The following is a 19,138-nucleotide window of genomic DNA, read 5'->3' as shown; positions in this document are numbered from 1 at the left end:
TTATTTTTACTGTTTGTGTAAAAATTTGAGAAGCACTTAAAAGAAGTTAGAATTACTGGTTATAAGCGTGATTTTTTTGTTTTTATTTTGAAAAATTCAGAAGTATATTTTAAAAGTACAATAAAGTAAAATAAAAGCATCAATCTTGGTCTTTAAGAGAATCAATTGGCATTCCATTTATAAATTAATTTTTTTAAAAATTAATCATTATCATTTAATAAATTATAAAGTCTGAATATAACGCATTTAATAAATTTTTTTTAAAGTAAACATGTTTATTTTTTAATTATGAAAATCTCTTTTATCAAAAAAATACATTTTCTTCTAAAACAATCTTTAACTTAAAAATTTATATTAAATCATTTTAATTAAATAATAAATATTTAAAATCACATAACACGAATTATGAGTTAGTAATATTATTTAAGAAGGAATGAATAAAAAATAAATCTGCACCACCAAGCACCAGATGTCATGTCCAAAAGAGGAAAAGAGCAGTGGTAGTTGTTTCCGAGCCGAATACTCTCGCCAACTTCGAGTGGAATGCACTTTCTACCCACTGGGGCTAACACTTACATTCCTCGTACTTGAGGGGCTGAACCGTACAAAATGGTACTTGAGGGGTTCATGTGCATATTGGTGTCAACTTGGAGGGTTAAAGGGTGTTTAAGCCTGAAAAAAATGGTAAAGAAGAAGAGGGACTAAGCTCAATTTCTAAGAATGCCGTGATTATGATTGTTTAGAACAGATTCACCAAGCGTACCCCGATGCTACTACATTGATATCCCAGCAAACACACAAATTATGCAATAACGTCCTCAATCAAACACAGTTGATTTTGTAGGATATAATATATGCACTGCTAAGCTCTCCCTCTACCACAGTTTTAGAGGAACTAATCAGTTAACAGATTTAAGATGAAGCTCCGAGACAAACAAATTGTGTCAACAAATATTGTACATTATTAATGCAAGAAAAGACGAGGAAAAAATCAAGGTAAAAAGACCCTCCTCAGTCCTCAGTATTGACATACCATCTAGGGCGCCATTGATGGTAAATATGATTCACAAGCTGTCTTAGAAGCTGTTTTACTAAGCGAAAATCACTACGTACAAAAATTACAATCATTGCTAGATGACAAATGTTGGTTGGTTTGCTTCTTTTTTGCTCAGTATATTCTTTGTTTCACCCGCCTACCATTTATATCAGCGCCATCAAGAGAAGCTTCATCCCCATGACCATTAGAGATAACAGAATGTTCGTTGACCCTTGCTACACACAGCAACAACTCAGAGATGACGGAAGGGCAACTCTGCTGTAAGTAATCAAATCCATCTGTTTGCATTACAGCTGAAATAAAGCAAAATGAAAAAAAACAACAGCTTCTCGTTTAGCATGGCACACTTCTAAAGTTAATATGACAACTCAAAAGAAACAATTAAATAGACGGCAGAAACTTAACATATTTTTTTTTTTGATCCAAATGGTAATTTTTGATGAGTGCAGATAATAAACCACTAGCAATGAAAACTGAAATAGAATAAGTTCAACTAAACAGAGTACAAATAAGAAAATGTCAATCAATTCCCTCCAACTAAACAGAACAGAAATGTGAAGAGTGGCACTAAAGAGGTTGCAATATGGTGATGTAAGTGAAACCACAGATTATCTTGTACAAACATAAAAGATGACAGCTATTAATGCACAAGAACATAACACGTTCCATGTATATGTTCTGGTTCATCTACACAGAATCGGTTGATGTGATCCATCAAAAACCTTTGATATATAGCATCATGCCCTTATAAGTACATTCTTAATTTACATCCAAGGGACCAAGACAGTGGGAATTGCCAACATAACAGCCAACAGAAAAACGTCTTTTCATAAAAAATTATGCCAGTCTTTAAAACCAATAAGACTTGAGATCTTACCTTTTAGATTTTTGGGAAGGGCAATAAATTTGAGACACAGAGACTTCAGCTGGAAACAATGATGCTGATCTGCCAAAGCTAAAGTCGTGGCTACAGTATTAATGGCAATATCCTCACAAAGCTTAGCTTCACAGAGTGACCTAAGCCTCACAAGCCCATATCTGTCTGCTGCTGCTAGCAGATGCTGGGCCATCAAAGAAGAAACCCATTTGGAACTTGGATCACTAAGATCTTCCATGTCAGGCAGACTATCCCAGTATATAAAATGGAGTAATGCCTGACATAAAATCAAATTAGGCAAACAAATAGCAGGCCAGGAATCTGAGTTGTGCTGTCAAACATGGTACATGTAATTCAAGAATGAAAAAACTATGCTATGCAAGCATGTAAAAAGATCCAACTGAATTCTCTTAATGAGCTACTTGTGAAGTAGCAAACAGCTCTTGCTAGGCTTGCGTTCATGAAAACCTCGTTGACTTGTTATTTTCATTAAATTGGAAAAGACATAATATGCAAACAAAGATATGAGATATTGTTTAAGAGAGGTCACATCACCATTATAATTATTTAATTATTCTTACAAATTAAACTATATTTAGCAAAGAACTATAGAACTATCTTATAGAATGTTCAATGAAGCCCAAAGTTCTTAACAAAAGGCAGTAGCACAACAAGAAGTTCACCAAATACATAGGTCTCTCAGTAACCTGTGAACAATAATCAACTTTTTGTTGAATTGTAATGACCAATTATCAGTACTTGGTTTTAATTATGTTGTCTTTGTGTTATATATCCATATTAATAAACAACTATATCTTCAGATATACATAAATATCTAACCGAACTAGAAACACTACTCAGCAATATAAATCAAGACTAAAAAGGGACCTATACAATCTGGTGTTATGTTGTATACAATATAAGATGAATAGAGTTTGAAGTACTGACACGCAAACTGAATCAACTCGTCACTTAATTTACAGCATCACTGATACATATTTTATACAACATAAATTAGATAAATCGACAATATTGGTCCCTTATCTGTCTTGGTAATTGTAATTTAGCTAGATTTTTATGCATGTTTATCTTTATTTAGATATAAAACACAGATATTATGGCAAAAAAACAAAATAATAACAAATGAACCCAATCTGTTCATCGGACAATATTTGAGCTAGAAAATCAATAACTAGTTGCGGTTAATTTATGTTTTTTGCTTGAAATCACGATGTCTACTCTGAGCACCACAGTGCCACAACATGCCCAGTTGATTTGATTTATTTATGGCCTATGGGTGTATTGTTGAACTACTATTTTGTTAACCTTATCAGCTTTGTTAATCAATTTTCATTTCGAATTCAACTGGACCATCACTCTCATTTTCCAACGAAACGTCCCATACATATTACGAGAACTTAGAACTCCAGCTACTTTATCTTTATCATTACCTTTCCATTTCCTATGCCCTTTCAAAACTCACAAGCACATTTCAAATGGTAACCAAAATGATTACTTCTACACGCAGGAATAATATGACATTTTGACATGACCACATTTCAAATGGTAACCAAATTGATTACTACTACACGCAGGAATAATATGACATTTTGACATGACCATATTTGTCAGTTTCAGAGACCTAAATTTGTATAAACGGTATGTAGCCAATGATGACAAGGGAGAAAGTGATATTAAAACACCTATACAGTCTGATTTATTAAACAGGTGCATAATTTCTACAATCTTGGACAAAAAATTAACTCCTCTGTCAACACATTTTTTTTCCTGCCAGAATCTACCAAAACCTTGTCCAACCAGAAGCAGAATAATTATCAAAATACATTAAACTTCAAAAGGATACCAATGACAACATAATTAAGATCCGAATTCCGAAGAACAGTTCATGTGGACAACAAGCTATCCAAAGAACAGTTGAGCGACGATCCATATTTCATTGTCATCCCATAACATAAAGTTTCACTAACCTTAAACGCTGAAGCTTCCATTTCCTCGATTTTAATACATTCTGTGTCTCTGTCTTTCATTGGACCAAAAAGTTGAGCCTTAAAAACAGGAGAACGTGCAGCAAGAACCAGCTTGTGAGCTGTAAAAAATTCCCCATCAACCTCAATTTTCAAGTCAGCTCCATCTCCATTTTCTAAAAGTTTCCCAAAATGCTGACCGATATCCGATGGTGGTGCAGATATAGAGTATATCTTGGGACCCTCTGTATGGGATTCAACAACCCCAACAGTACACTTAACCAAGAGGCAATCATTTTTAAGGTAATCCGATGTTTCCAGAGTAGTTCTTTTGAGGAAACGTTTATAACCCCTTCACAACGTAAAAAGTAATGTTAAATTAACTATAGTTAGTGAAACTGTTTAATGACACTTTTTATCAATGGATCTTAGTTTAAAAGTATATATAATGCTTTGGAAATTAGTAATTAGTGCAACTGACTGATGAATATTATGTACCAAATGTCAATTGCCTACTATATAAATTGGCAACTGAAATCAACATGAAGAACTATATAGAATCTATAAGAACTTCCCACAATATTAAAGTCATCTGGTTTAAACATGCAAGGAAGGGACCACACATTGACAATCTAGTGAAAGCACATGAGGACTGCTCTCACTCAAATAAATACAATAAATAAACTAAACAAAATGATACTGGAAGAAAATGAGTCATTCTATCCTCTAGTAGAAAAACACCCAATTATATGTAAAAAAATTAGAGGGTTAAAAGGTAAAACAGACACACTCTGTGGAGTGCTTTAAAGCAAGTGTGACTCAGTTTATAAGCAGACCGGTCAAAACATTATGAGTCTCACTTCAGGACATGCATCTCATGAACAAACCACGTTCTTCTTGATTAAAATGTTTTATTCATCATTAGACCTAAAAAATCTGTTTTTTATCGAATAACTTGACTTTTTAAATTACAAGGTACCTCTTCATATTAATCACTGGGTAACAAACAAATCCAAAACTAAGACACTGCCAAATAAGAGTAAATGACAAAGTGGTGGCCGTGGTTTTCCAAATTTTACAAGATGGTGGCTGGACTTTAAAAACTACATAATGGTGGCCGAAGTTTACTTCCGCATTTTAAAAAGGTGGCCGCCGTGAATCTCCGTTAATTTTCCTCCGTTAACTCCAAAAAACAAATGATTAAACGACAAAATGGTGGCCGTAGTTTTTCAAATTTTACAAAATGTTGGCTGGAGTTCTACCATTTTGTCGTTTATTCTTTTATTTTTTGGAGTTAACGGAGGAAAACTAACAGAAGTTCACGGCCGCCACCTTATTAAAAGACGGAAGTAAACTCTGGCCACCATTATGTAATTTTTAAAGTCGAGCCACCATCTTATAAAATTCGGAAAACTACAGCCACCACTTTGTCATTTACTCGCCAAATAATTCAAAACTAAATGCACATGACATCATCAAAACTACTCAATTGAAAAATCCAGCCTGGAAAAATTTCACATGTAGTAAAGTGCCGGAGCACATACATACATACTTCTACGAGTATCCACTCTGGATAATATACATCAAATCATAAAATCGAACGAACACGAATAATCACACAAAAATTATTCAAACCTAGTCAAGCGTACGATTTACAAATTGGACGCACAACAGTCACACAAGAATTCATTCGAACCAGTCAAGCTTATGAATTTACGAATATAACAAACACAATTTTCAATTTATCAATTTAAACAGAGAAATCTTCGGAATTTAGCATTATACCACATGCTACCACGATACTTCAGCGTATATGGACCACTATCCAGCACTCTCCCAAAATGCGAATGCACCTTATGCCTCTCTTTGCCACTCTGATCCATCAAACTCAGCTCAAACAGCGCCCTCACATCGGTCCCTTCACTAGCCAGCGCAATAAACAACGAGACGTAGGTGGAATTATCCTCAGTACTCTTTCCGTCGGGGTAAAAGTAAATGGCCCAGCAATGTCCACCCACCATAAACGTGTCGGAGGCAATGTACCTTCCGATCCCCATGCCTTTGGACAAGGCGTATCCGGTGATGTTGAATTGGTGGGAGGCGTTGGTGGTGTTGGTGAGGGAGGCGGAGGTGGAGGAGTGGTTTGAAACCCTAGAATTTTCCATTGTTTGGGGGGTTTCTCGGTTTGTGTGTAGAATTGGGGGTTTAGGGTTTTGTAGGATTTGTGTTAGAGTGTTTGTGTGTGTGGAGAGAGTGTTAGAGTGTGCGTGTGGAGAGAGAGAGGGGGGAGAGAGAGAGAGATGGAGAGAGCGAGAGAGAGATGGAGCTGAGAGAGTGGACAGAGAGAGAGAGAGGGAGAGAGAGATTTGTATAGAGAGAGAGTTGAATTTGACAATGGATTCGCAAGAAAGTCTTGGTTCCTAACGGTTAAATTTACCTTTTCCCGATGTTGTCAAACACTTTACTTCACTCGTTTTTATGGTGCAACTGGGGTCATTATTCTCCCAATCCGTTCTAAAATTCAAAAATAACACAAGTATTCCCTCTGGTCCTTATTATAAGGCACCAAGACTTTTTGCACACAATTCTAAGTGCTTTGACCACCTACTTAAAATTAGCTTTTTTAAAATTTTCTTTTTCTGAATTAAAATATGTGATATATATTTTAATTCAGAAAAAAAAAAATTTAAAAAAAATAATTTTAAGTAGGTGGTCAAAGCACCTAAAATTGTGTGCAAAAAGTCTTGGTGCCTTATAATAAGGACCAGAGGGAGTAATAATTTGACTAAAATTTAATTAAATTATAAATGTTTCATTTAATATTGTTTTATTTAAAGCTTAAAAGCTGCTTCACTTATTAAATTTAAAGGTATATTTGAATTCAAATTACAACTATACGATTTTAATTTGGTTAAATATTTATAATAACATCTATATTAGGAAAAGGAAAAAAGAAAACAAAAGTAGAGATCGCTATTTATAAAAAGGTGGAGATTGCTATTTATAAAATGCATTGAATTGTTAAGTTTTGTTACTTTTGTATGTTTAAAACGCAAAACATACTTGGAGCCCGTTTGACCGAATTTAAAATTATAATTTATTATTTAATGTGATTTAATATGAGTTTTTATTAAATTAAATTAGAGTAAATTTCAAGGGTGTAGCTGAAGTTTACACCGATTTGCAAGTTTGTGGCCGAATTTTAAAAATTACAAAAGCGTGGCTGGAGTTCGCCTCCGTCTTTTAAAACTTTGGCTGCCGTTAAATGCCTTCTAACGGAGCTAACGGAGTTGAGGGTATTTTTGGATTTTTCGAAATTCTTCTCTTCTCCTCTTTATTTTCTCAACCGCTCCGCCGCTGTCCTCTGTTCTCCCTCTAAACTTCTCCTCCCTATCTTTTTTTCTCCCTCTCCACACCACACTCTATTCACTTTTCTGCCGCATCACCAAAACTCACCTGAACTCCTCTTAGCATCACCGCAAGCTACAAGTAGTAACTGTAACTACACATCTCGAAATTCAAATACTCTGAAAATCAACCGGAGTTACATAAATATTAACATAGAAAGTGATTAGCAATTCGCAGACATATATATAAGTAAATAAAAAAAGAGAATGAGGGAGGGAGAGAGGGATGACCTGTATTCCCAAGTTTGAAAGCCAGATTTGTAAATAAGAAAGTGAAGCGGCTCCCAGTAATTGAAGACTTCATCGCAATCGTAGCGCTCATATATCTAAACATACCTAGGCAAGTACAGGTCACAAAAACCCTACCACTTGTCCTCCTCGCCGTCATACACTCAACCCGGGTTATCTAGGCTGAACTCCGGCACCGCCACCACCATCGAATTCACCTTTTACCACTTTATTCTTGCCATCGTGTTCACCGTCTCCAACCCCGACTCCCTAGTTCTCGATCCTTCGTTTTTCACCGCCGCTCGGCGCCGCCCCCTCTATTTCTTCCCCTTTCCCCCAAACAAATTATTTAAATATTTTTACATATCTACCTTTTTTATTTTTCTAATTTCTAAGTGAGTTAATGATTAAAATCTAACGGACTTAACGGCAGCCAAAGTTTTAAAAGGCGGAGGCGAACTCGAGCCACGTTTTTGTAATTTTTAAAATTCAGCCACAAATTTGCAAATCGGTGTAAACTTCAACCACACCCTTGAAATTTACTCAATTAAATTATTAAAAAGATATCTCAAACTAATTTTTTACGACTTAAGCTCCCAACTTAAATTTGGGACAAACAGACTTTAGTACCGCAATATCTGCTATACATCTTTCATTTTTCAAGGTTATCTGTGTGATCCCTAATTTTAATTCTAGCCACAATAATATTGATATCGCAAATTCACAATATCAAGTAAAACTCATCTCTTTCAAGATCGCTTTTATCAAGTAATAACTGTAAACTAATCAATGATTTTATTCACAAGCTAAAAACAAGTTTAAACATTCTTATACGCTGATGAAATTTACTCAGGTGCCATTTATTTTGTTCAAGCCTGCAATCACAAACATATTGCTGAAAATAAGAAATGAATCTGCACTTGTAACTTAAAACTTTCTTTCTTGACCTTTCTAAATATATGGAAAAAAAACCTAGAAATCAACTACTAGGAGAACAGCCAAAGCTTCCATCGAAAGAGCACCTACTCATCTTTGTTTCGGGTTTGAAACATCGACGATGATATAAAACAATGCTCAACGTCTATTGTAGTACTTTTGAAACGACTCCTGCACCAACAGTTCTACCGCCTTCTCTTAAAGCAAATCTTTGTCCTGTTCAGCCACAGATAGCATATAAATGTTCATAGCGGACATTTTAGGACAATTCAGAGTGAAACATGTAGCATATAAATTTTCAGCGGTATATCCATGTCAATATTTAAGCAATACGGATGTATGATGAATGTTGCTTATCATATTGTATGAGAGAATAAGTTGTCATTGCAAATAGTGAAGACCGAAAAAAAATAAAACCAACGAACCTGTTTCAAGGGGGACTGGTGATATCAACTCAAAAGTTGCAGTCACATTATCACCAGGCATCACCATCTTGACATTTTCAGGCAATTCTACTTTTCCAGTAACATCTGCGGTTCTCAAGTAAAACTGAGGCCTGTAATTTGAGAAGAATGAGGTATGGCGGCCACCTTCGTCTTTTGTAAGAACATAAATTTCTGCTTCAAACCGTTTAGATGTTTTTAAGGTGTTAGGCTTTGAAACCACCTGTATAGACACAAAGTTTTACAATGTTAAGCCGTCTATATGGAAAAATATATAGTAAAGCCTTGGATGAGCCAGAGCTACATGTGCTCCCTGAACGGGCCACAATTTGTGGGAACACAAAGACAATCATATCTCACCTGTCCACGCTGTACATCATCACGTTTTAAACCTCGCAGAAGAAGTCCTACATTGTCACCAGCCTGTAATAAAAAATATCTCTATTAGTAGTTTGCCTTTTACTTGGAAACACTTCAAGAGCTTGGCTGAAAGTCGTGTTCTACCTGTCCACTGTCCAAGATTTTCTTAAACATCTCAACACCAGTCACTGTAGTCTTAACTGGCGCACCCTGCAGCAGACGAACAAACAATAGAATTTCAATATATAGTATATACTATGGTAAGCATAACAAAAAGAGAAGATCAGTGGGGGAATGTAAAAAACAAAAATGCATGCTTTGCTTTCTTTACACAATATGCCAAGTGTTCAAATATACCTGTCTCAATCCCAAAATCTCAACCTCCTCTCCAATTTTGATTGTTCCCTGCTCAATACGCCCAGTGACAACAGTTCCACGCCCCTTTTTCATTTATAAAGAAGAGAGAGGGGCCAGGTTAAATCATCATATACTAGATTGATTAATTTCAACTGAGCAGAATATATAAAAATAAGAACTATACACCCATATATGCATACCAATAGGATAATCATGACTACGTATTCCATTGTATTCCATTTTTGAAGACACCAACTGAAAGAGCTTTAAGAAATGTGCATAATATACATAGTATTCCATAGTACCTGAATTGAAAATACATCTTCAACTGGCATTAGGAAAGGCTTGTCAAGTTGCCGAACAGGATCAGTTATATACTTGTCCACCGCTTCCATTAATTTTAGGATTGCCTTTTTCCCAAGGTCTTCATTTGTTCCTTGTAAAGCAGACAAAGCTGAACCACGTACAATTGGAATTTCATCCCCAGGAAATTTGTAGAAGCTCAGCAGGTCTGCAACATCGTTCAAGAGATTATATATTCCTATATATTGACTTTCTATAAGCAAAAACATTACTGAAATAAACTGCACGCTCTGACAACCATATTATCACTTATGCATACCACGGAGTTCCAGCTCAACAAGCTCAAGCAGCTCTGGATCATCAACAGCATCAACCTTGTTGAGAAAGCACACCAATGAAGGCACACCAACCTAAATCACCTCAACAGTCAATAAAATCACATTTAACAGGCACAAGATTTTATTTATATGCTTCCACTAACAACTTGGAAGCTAGTGGAATAGATGACAGAATCTTTTCTTTCCAAAAGTTTGAGCTTTAAAGACAAGCTAGCTATGAGCCGGTGTGAGAGATTGCATACCTGACGGGCAAGTAATATATGTTCCTTTGTCTGAGGCATTGGCCCATCTGGAGCTGATACCACGAGGATACCTCCATCCATTTGTGCCGCTCCAGTTATCATGTTCTACAATTTTAGAACATAGCAGGTTCTTGAGAAATTTTAAGTAAAAATGTAATATTCAATAGACATAACAAACCAACATGAGGTATAGACAACCCAAAGAAGTGCAACATCAGCATATTATGATATTTTAAAAAATCTATTAGGTAATAAAATTTGCTCTTTTTGGTTCTTAAATTTTTCAAAAGAACATTACTCTTGTACATATAGATTGGAGGAGAGGGGGAAAAAACATTGAAAAACAATTGCAAAGCATACTTTCACATAATCTGCGTGCCCTGGGCAATCGACATGGGCATAATGTCTCCTCTCTGTTTCGTACTCCACATGGGCCTGATATATCATGAAAAAACATGAGTAAGACCTACATTATCACTTGGCGAAAAAAAGATTATGACAGACTTAAGCGGTAAAGAAAAGAAACACAGGTAAAAAGCATATCATAACTGTAGCAATAGTTATTCCCCTCTTCTTCTCTTCCGGAGCTTTATCAATTTCATCAAATGCAATAGCCTTAGCTTTCCCTTCTTCAGCAAGCACCTACATTCAATCAAATAAATGCGGAAAATCATCACCATGTAATTTTGTAGCACATCATAAGTTCTCAAGTACTATAACAAGTAACCGAAAGCCTAGAGAAAACAAAGCAAATATGGAGAATCATGTATTGTCAAGAATAAGTGGACCTTTGTTATTGCAGCAGTAAGTGTGGTTTTTCCATGATCAACATGGCCAATAGTACCCACATTGACATGAGGCTTCCTGGATCGAACAGAAAATTTGTGAGAAATGAATTACATTAAGAAAGAAGTGCTAAATTTTCCATTCAAAATTCTAATGGCCTGTTTGGGAAACTGTATTTCATTTGAAATTCTGAATTCGATCAAATAACCTATTTGAGAATTTAGATTTGGATTTGGATTCAACACATTCAAATATTAGTGTAAACCTGATAATTTGAAATGACAACTCAAATTCTGTCATTTGAAATCCATCGTTTCAAACGAAATGCATGTTTCCAAACGATCTCTAATATTAACACATACAAAATATTTCACAAGAACATTTCTGAAAACATCTCACAAAATGTTCCAAGAACATATACAAAATATCAAACACAATGAAATACAAACACAAACACTAAATTGAAAAAGATAAATAAAAGTAAACCCTAATAAAACAGACAAAAAAACATTTTATATTTAAATATGAAACATTAAAAATCAAGAAAAAGAATTAATTAAAATGTGACATACGTCCGTGCAAAGGTGGCCATAGATCGGCACAACGCGGTGAGCGCCGCCGCATTTCCACAGTAGTCAGAGATGAAACAGCGAGACGATCGTCTTATCAAAAGTGATGCCATTTTTAAGATGGATCAAAATAAATAGTTGGATATATGTGATGTTATTTAATATAAATGGAAAGCTCATGCAGCAGATATTTAACCAGGGTTTTAGAGGAGTGATGAGATTCACCGCCACGTTACGTAAAATTTGCCTGCCCTATATCATGGGCTTGGGCTTTTCTGTTTGCATGCAGCCCACCGACTTTAGAAAAACAGAGCCCATTTTTCATGTTTTGTGGATAAAGGAGTCCAGCTCAACTTTATCTCAAGATTCATCTTTATCATTGGGCTGCTTAATATATGCTTATCTAACAAGGGATAAAGCATCGTTATATTTTTTTTTTCTCAGTTTGTAACTTTATCTTCTAGTTTCTGTTCTTTCAAAAATAATCTTCTATTTTCTGTTCATTGTAAGGCATAAATTGCGATTATCAGCTCAAAATAATAACCGACGTCTTAAAAATTTTTATCCAGTAATGTGATTTAAATATGACATGGTCGAGAATGATGATAGGCGATGAGGAAGGTACACAAGAGCTGGTGGAAAATGTAACCTCCGCAGATGGAAAAAATCATATAGGAATATTTAACACCGCAAAGTAAACCGCAACCTGCGTCAAGACAAAGACTTCGCATATCTATCATATTTCGAAGCCGTTTGCCTGCTTAAAATAAAAAATTAGACTAGAAGTAAATTAAGATTTATAAGTAACAAAAGTTAGCATTCTCAACTTTTTGTAATTGTTTCTAACTTATTACGGGTCAAGAAAATTAGAACCGGCTTTCTATAAAAAAAAAAAAAGGCACGAATCATAACTATGACCTATGGGAACGCAATATTATATAGGCACATTAGAAATGTATACACCTCCACTCCTCCAGTTTTAGTTATGAACTATGGCCCAAGGGAACGCAATATTATATAGGCACATTATAAATGTATACACCTCCACTACTCCAGTTTTCAAAACTATGCACAGTTTTAGTTATGAACTATGACCCATGGGAATGCAATATTATATAGGCACATTAGAAATGTATACACCTCCGCTCCTCCAGTTTTCAAAACTATGCACATTTTTAGTTATGAACTATGGCCCATGGGAATGCAATATAATATAGGCACATTAGAAATGTATACACCTCCACTCCTCCAGTTTTCAAAACTATGCACTGTGCGTATGCACTCCGCAAAACCATAAATCCAAAATTATCTTATTGTAAGTGTATCCTGTATGGTAAATGATTCAACTGAAATGTACTTGAAAAATTTCATACCCACTATCTGATCCCCCCAACCTGAGAACTACTAATTAAAAGTAAACCATATATCTATAAATATCAGTGTGATTTATCAACCGAGTTATCTATATGTTTAGAACCAAAAGACCCAAAAACAAACTAGGCTTGCAGACTATGCTTTATAACAAACTGATGGATGATGGCAAGATAGCTTAAACAGAATATGCTTAACCATGCCTATGCCTAGAATCTATTAAACATGTGATGCAAGTGTTCTATGCCACAAAACCATGATCAAGAAACAATCTATAAAATGCACTTCAATATAAGCTTGCCTTAATGAAGAAACACCTTACTGATAAAAAGAAGGCCTGGATGTAAAAGTATGAGAACATCAACATATAACGAGCAATAATTGCAATAAGGCACTCCTCCAAGTAAATTATAATATGCCAACACTATTACAGTTTTAAAATTGCCATGTAGCATAAATTTTCAATACAGCACAAAAACTTCACATTCATGAACAAGTATAAAGTTGACTTGATAAATAGTAAGTAGTTAAGCAGAAAATATAAGTTCTCCACATCCCTCCCCTACACGCTTTGCAACGTGCTTCTAAATTTGAGTTCAGAATACATCTTCAACTTTCATACCACGATAAGAGCGAGAATAAGGCTTCATAAGGTCCCTCACAGAATAAAAGCTTTAACAAGATTACCATCCAGATTTTTCATCCAAACTGGGAAAAATAGAATACACATACATGTGTCATAAACTTATAATCGAAAGGAGAAAGTGTAAAAATGAAACAGATACACATGCATGGATATATATGTATGTGACAAGCAACTTATATTATATAATGCTTCATGTCAGTAGTAAAAGTTGTTGACAAAGGCAATAGCAGAACTACCTTAGTACAACTCTTCAAACATCTCAGCAACTACTCAGGAACAGCAATAGCACGAGAACACGTGCCCTGGTGCAGTCCCTGTGTCCCTGCACCAGTATGGGAATAGTTAATTGATTGCTAGTCAGAATCTTCATAAACTTCATCATCAGAGAGATCATCAAAAGATCGTATATCAAGCTGGTAGCGAAGGATTCCCCCAATTCCTCCAAAACCTCTGCAAAACTGAGATCCCTCTTGCGATTTGTTTGTAACGAACTCAAGTGAGCAACCAAAGTTTTTGTATTCACTGGCAAACCACTCAAGCAGTGACATCTTGTCCTGAACCTCTAGCTCAGCATTTGTTTCTGAGTCACGGAAATTGCCTTGATCAGACTCTTGTTCTTTGTTCAAGTGCTTTATGATTATTTCATTTGTAGTGCCATGCTTAAGAACATATCTGTTAATATCCAGATTCTCCCACACAATAAGAATTTCAACAGCACCCATCTCCAGAGCCTTTAAAGTATCTTCCACGCCAAACACATACTTTCCAGTATCCTGACTAATTTCATCAAAGTATTTGCCTATCAAGCGCTTTTCCTGTATAAACTTCACATTGGAGAGTATCTCTGCTGATAATTCAATAGCTTGATTAAATCCATTTTCTCCCCCATAAGAAACATCTACAACATTCAAAATCTTTGCCTGAAGACGTTGATCAAACATATCAGACTGACTCAGCTCAGTTTTGAAGTCTGCAGATCCAGCAAGTATTAATCCTGCAACATTAGGCTGACTGGTGGCAGGATTAATATAAAACTGTGTGGCAAGCTCTGCTGTCTTCCTTACATAGTTGTGGCGCTTCTCCATTCGGAGGCGAGCAAAACGAAGAGCTGACTGCCCTCCTCTTCCATGTTTCTTCGGGAGATCAACCGTGAACTTATGAAGAACCTCTCTCGTGTTTCCACTCAATGTTCCAAAAAGGGTCCCATTACCATCCATAACTATGAAGCCAAACTTGTCATCAGATTCTAAAAGTTCATTCAGAGCTTCAGTATGGAACTTGTTGTCACAAAGATAAAGAGAGGCATTGATAGGCCTGAAGGGCTCAAAGTCAAATGTAACCTTCTTCTCCTTCCCTTCATCAGTGACTATAGTCCCTATGTAAAGCACAAGCCCATTTGGAGGAACCCTATTGTACAGCTTTAGCCTTTGCTGAGCAGATGTGATTGCACCTAAAACAGATTGACGATTTACCCTACTTTTTATGTTTGAAGCAGTGCCGTATTCATCCCCAAGCATCTTTGTAACTCGAGATACTTGATCTTTGGGAGGCATAATTAAAGATATCATACTGGTTCCATTTCCACGAGCAGCTTCAAGAGCCTTGATAAGCTTTTTGATCTTCCAGATCTCAATGTTATTATCAGTTTCATGACTGTCCGACATGGTGAGGAAGTGAGCACTGCTGGAATAGTAACAGACCTACCTGCAAAAGAAGCTCTCAACTTGAAATTTGAATACATTGAAAATCTTGGATTTGATAGTAAGAATGAAATAGCAAACACTAATAGGTTAAATTGTACAACTTCATGAGCGAACATTTAGAGAACAAAGAAGCAACTAATTTACCAGGTGTATATATAAGCGCAACATCAGAATAACAAAAACCAAACGAGACCAAAAAATGACTACACAAGTACTGCAACCACTTTTTACACTGGTGAGGTCAGACACCCAAAATTCAAGCTCCCAGGAATTATACACTTAATCAGGTAAACAAGTATTATACAGTAAAAAGCATAAAACAAAAACTTACGCAAACTGGTAAACCGATCCTCTTGAGTTAGGTGAAGCAAAACTTGCATACACAGACTTGACCAAACTAATCAACACATAATTTTATGATTGTTATAAACAACTCAAACTAAAATACGTAATACACTAATTACAGACACATATTGCTGACTAATTATACTCCTTCCGACATCTCCCAAATTACTCCACGTTAACATACTCAATCAACCAACTCCTAAACACCATATCACAACCGTAATCCTACTTACTCCACTTCAAATTCCCAATTACGCCATATCGTGTTTTCTCAACTACTTTCAATTGAAATTAACACAAAACCCAATTCCAATTTTCTTATTTTCTACGCAACTTAATTAAACTCCTTTCGAGGTTCTGCAAATCTACCAAAACCATCAACTAACTTCCAATCACTCACTTTCGAGATTTCACCACCACTTTCCTCAAAATCAAAGCTGTTCAACACAGCATAACACAGTAAAACAACATATTATAATAATAATGATGATGATGATACATAATCATAAAAACAAGATGAAAGGTAGATACATACAGATCAAGATATTATCATATATAAAAGCACGGAATGAAAAACATATACATACAGATGTGGAGAGAGAGTAAGCGGAAGTTCTTTCTCCTGGTTGACCGATGGCTGCGAAACAAGCTAGGGTTTTGCAATCAGTTTGGGCCACTGGATACTTTTATTAACATATCTCTCTTTTATATAAAATATATTTATATTTATACTTATAAGGCGTTTAGGAAAGAATGAATGCTTAAAATAGAACCGCAAAACCACAAAGGTTATGCTGTATAATCTAATATTTTACATAGATTTTCAGAATTTAAATTTAAATACAAATTTTTTTGCATCGTTGTGTGTGTTCAGAAGTAAATAAGAATTTTATCATATGAAGTTCTGCTGCAGAACTCTAACTAATACTAAAAATAAAGTAAGGGTTCTCTGTCCGATTGTTCTCTCTTGAACATAACCCATATTATATACCATAATTTAGGTGAAGAATCGAACCCGTGTTTTGCAATATTATTATTCAGATTATAATCTTAATTTTATTTTGATTTATACGTAAATTATTATTTCTTTAGATTTTTAATCTGGTTCATTTTTTTAGAATAAGATATGAGGTTAAAGCCGGGAGGTAACAAGTCTATGCTTTATGTTTAGTTAGATGTTTTCAAATCTTAAAGAGAGGTGGATATGAGTCAAACTATTCATCTAGATGTGAGATGATAAAATGTCTCGTATTCTTCATTTATCTTCCGCTGTTTTATTATGTCTACCTCTAAATTACGTTCATCTTTTTCTTTATCTTCTTCACGTACATAATCACTCACTCATATCTTTATAACTTGTTGCATATATTTTCATATTTTCTCTACATATACAAGAGCTTTTGTTTCAAGTCTATAATTTTTTCGTTTACATTTCTTTCGATATTACCTGAATACAAAAAGTAATCACAATGCTAGCTATACCTTCTTACATAGTACTGCATTGTTCCGATCACTTATTCGCTTTACACTATATACACTTATTGTTATGACTTGCCAATAAATATTCCTCACATATTACTCGGTAAGTCTAGAATATAGTCATTGATATTAAAATATAATTAGATTGCTAATATATTAAAATTGGAGATGGAACGATATGATTATGATATTTTTGAAGGTATATTTTTTTATAATGCTGGTATATCATTACTAAAAATTTTATATATATATCCTCGTACATATTTTGATATGTCTGCTATTTGGAGAAAACATGCTGTTGTCATTGAAGAAATACCGTCAAGATGGCATGAGATTTGTAAAACTGTTGATGAAGATATCCTTTGAATGATCTATATTATTTTGTTGCTTTCAAGATTAAATGATGATTATTATGCGATTTTTGCCAATCCCGAAAGTATTAATGCTCTACCTCTTTTGTCAATTCTGGAGGTAATTAAGCTTATTTTCCCCTCTTAATCTAATCAATTTGGTTTGTTCCACTGTTATCGAAAATCTTGTATTTTTAATCCTTCTTTGGTGTTTTTTTATCCTTCTTCTTGGTTTACTTAATTTTGTTACATGCAACTCATTTTCCATTTATATAATTTTAAAAATTATTAACTTTCGCTTTTTTAGGACAACCCTAAATATTTATATCTCCGCTTGATATCGAGTGTATCACTTCACAGACAATATCATTTTCTAATAAATAATTTACTATGACGTAATATAGTATTGGAGTATGGTTTCATTGGCCGGAAGATATGATCATGTTACTGAGATATGTTACATAATGTCAAAAGCATTTAGTTATGATGCTGATCAAATGACACCTAAGACATCAACTCCTACCGTGCTTTCTTAATCTAGATGATTTACCCGAGAACTCTTTAAGCTCATCTTGTTTTCATGCTTTCATGCTCAGAAGGAAAATGGGCAATTTGCAGAAGTTTTAAATTCTTTAAACCAACTTGTAATCATCAATTTGGGGTTGGAGGGATTTACAAGAGGGAACACAATAGAGGTATTAATTTTTACGAGAATATGGAGTCTAATCGGTTGATTAAGTCTGGAAAAAAAAATATTGTACTGAAGTACAACAATATTGTATTAATTTGAAAATAATAATTCATACTTAATTCCTCAACATTGTTAAATAATCACTATGTACATGAATCATTTTTACGCCAAAACCAAACACCCGAGATGAGGAATGATACTCTAAACCATACCCTAACTCCATTTCTTACACCAAACCTGTACATTTATTTGAACCAAACTATCTCTTAAATTTTTTAAACTCATTTATGTATTTATATATATATATATATATATATATATATATATATATATATATATATATATTTTCATGCATCGAACTGAGATTTCTAAAAAAATTATGATGCATATTAAAAACATATTCTGGTTATGAAACCCTAACCTAATATATTTGACTGGATAATGGTACAAGTGTCGAGTACATTTTTCACCGATTATTTTTAATAAATCGAACACCCAACAGGAGAGGGCCGTCCAGAATTTTTCTTTTTGTATCAAATATACGTATTATCGAAAAAGAAACATAATGATTGCATATGAATATATCATGTTATTACCACTTTAGTTGTCCTTTGTCTTTTGTTAAACGTTCCAATTGTTATTTAAATTGATAAGAAATGATATTA

The 19,138-nt window shown here is 34.6% G+C and overlaps 3 protein-coding genes across 3 annotated transcripts; all 3 read right to left on the bottom strand.

Moving 5' to 3' along the window:
• Positions 1-802: 802 nt before the first annotated feature.
• Positions 803-6,382, bottom strand: LOC108203052 (BTB/POZ and MATH domain-containing protein 2). The gene is made up of 4 exons (XM_017371760.2): positions 5,705-6,382; positions 3,923-4,271; positions 1,935-2,211; positions 803-1,350 (listed from the first exon to the last, which is right to left on the bottom strand). The coding sequence occupies exons 1-4, from the start codon at positions 6,082-6,084 to the stop codon at positions 1,169-1,171; spliced, it is 1,188 nt and encodes a 395-aa protein (XP_017227249.1). The 5' UTR covers positions 6,085-6,382; the 3' UTR covers positions 803-1,168.
• Positions 6,383-8,334: 1,952 nt separating this feature from the next.
• LOC108202723 (elongation factor Tu, mitochondrial) lies at positions 8,335-12,752 on the bottom strand. The gene is made up of 12 exons (XM_017371246.2): positions 11,892-12,752; positions 11,322-11,397; positions 11,083-11,175; positions 10,894-10,968; positions 10,534-10,638; positions 10,273-10,363; positions 9,956-10,161; positions 9,651-9,734; positions 9,438-9,503; positions 9,294-9,356; positions 8,916-9,156; positions 8,335-8,706 (listed from the first exon to the last, which is right to left on the bottom strand). Exons 1-12 carry the CDS (start codon positions 11,999-12,001, stop codon positions 8,636-8,638), a joined length of 1,281 nt encoding a protein of 426 aa, XP_017226735.1. The 5' UTR covers positions 12,002-12,752; the 3' UTR covers positions 8,335-8,635.
• An 875-nt stretch (positions 12,753-13,627) lies between these two features.
• On the bottom strand, positions 13,628-16,690 carry LOC108202722 (eukaryotic peptide chain release factor subunit 1-2). The gene is made up of 3 exons (XM_017371244.2): positions 16,541-16,690; positions 14,142-15,609; positions 13,628-13,967 (listed from the first exon to the last, which is right to left on the bottom strand). Exon 2 carries the CDS (start codon positions 15,567-15,569, stop codon positions 14,259-14,261), a length of 1,311 nt encoding a protein of 436 aa, XP_017226733.1. The 5' UTR covers positions 15,570-15,609; positions 16,541-16,690; the 3' UTR covers positions 13,628-13,967; positions 14,142-14,258.
• Between the last annotated feature and the right edge of the window lie 2,448 nt (positions 16,691-19,138).

This window comes from Daucus carota, chromosome 9, assembly GCF_001625215.2.
Source record: "Daucus carota subsp. sativus chromosome 9, DH1 v3.0, whole genome shotgun sequence".
NCBI lineage: Eukaryota > Viridiplantae > Streptophyta > Magnoliopsida > Apiales > Apiaceae > Daucus > Daucus carota.
Note: the sequence above shows the minus strand (reverse complement) of the source record. Positions and strands in the feature narration are given on the sequence as shown.

Bases quoted from the DNA above. Each gene is read 5' to 3' on its own strand.
- LOC108203052 (XM_017371760.2), bottom strand. From the start codon at position 6,084: ATGGAAAATTCTAGGGTTTCAAACCACTCCTCCACCTCCGCCTCCCTC. The intron at 4,272-5,704 runs GTATAATGCTAA...TACGTTGTGAAG, and splicing joins AAGTATCGTGGTAGCATGTG to GGGTTATAAACGTTTCCTCA. The intron at 1,351-1,934 runs GTAAGATCTCAA...GCTTTATTTCAG, and splicing joins CCTTCCCAAAAATCTAAAAG to CTGTAATGCAAACAGATGGA.
- LOC108202723 (XM_017371246.2), bottom strand. From the start codon at position 12,001: ATGGCATCACTTTTGATAAGACGATCGTCTCGCTGTTTCATCTCTGAC. The intron at 10,639-10,893 runs GTATGCTTTGCA...CTAAAATTGTAG, and splicing joins GGCACGCAGATTATGTGAAA to AACATGATAACTGGAGCGGC. The intron at 10,364-10,533 runs GTATGCAATCTC...GAGGTGATTTAG, and splicing joins ATATATTACTTGCCCGTCAG to GTTGGTGTGCCTTCATTGGT.
- LOC108202722 (XM_017371244.2), bottom strand. From the start codon at position 15,569: ATGTCGGACAGTCATGAAACTGATAATAACATTGAGATCTGGAAGATC.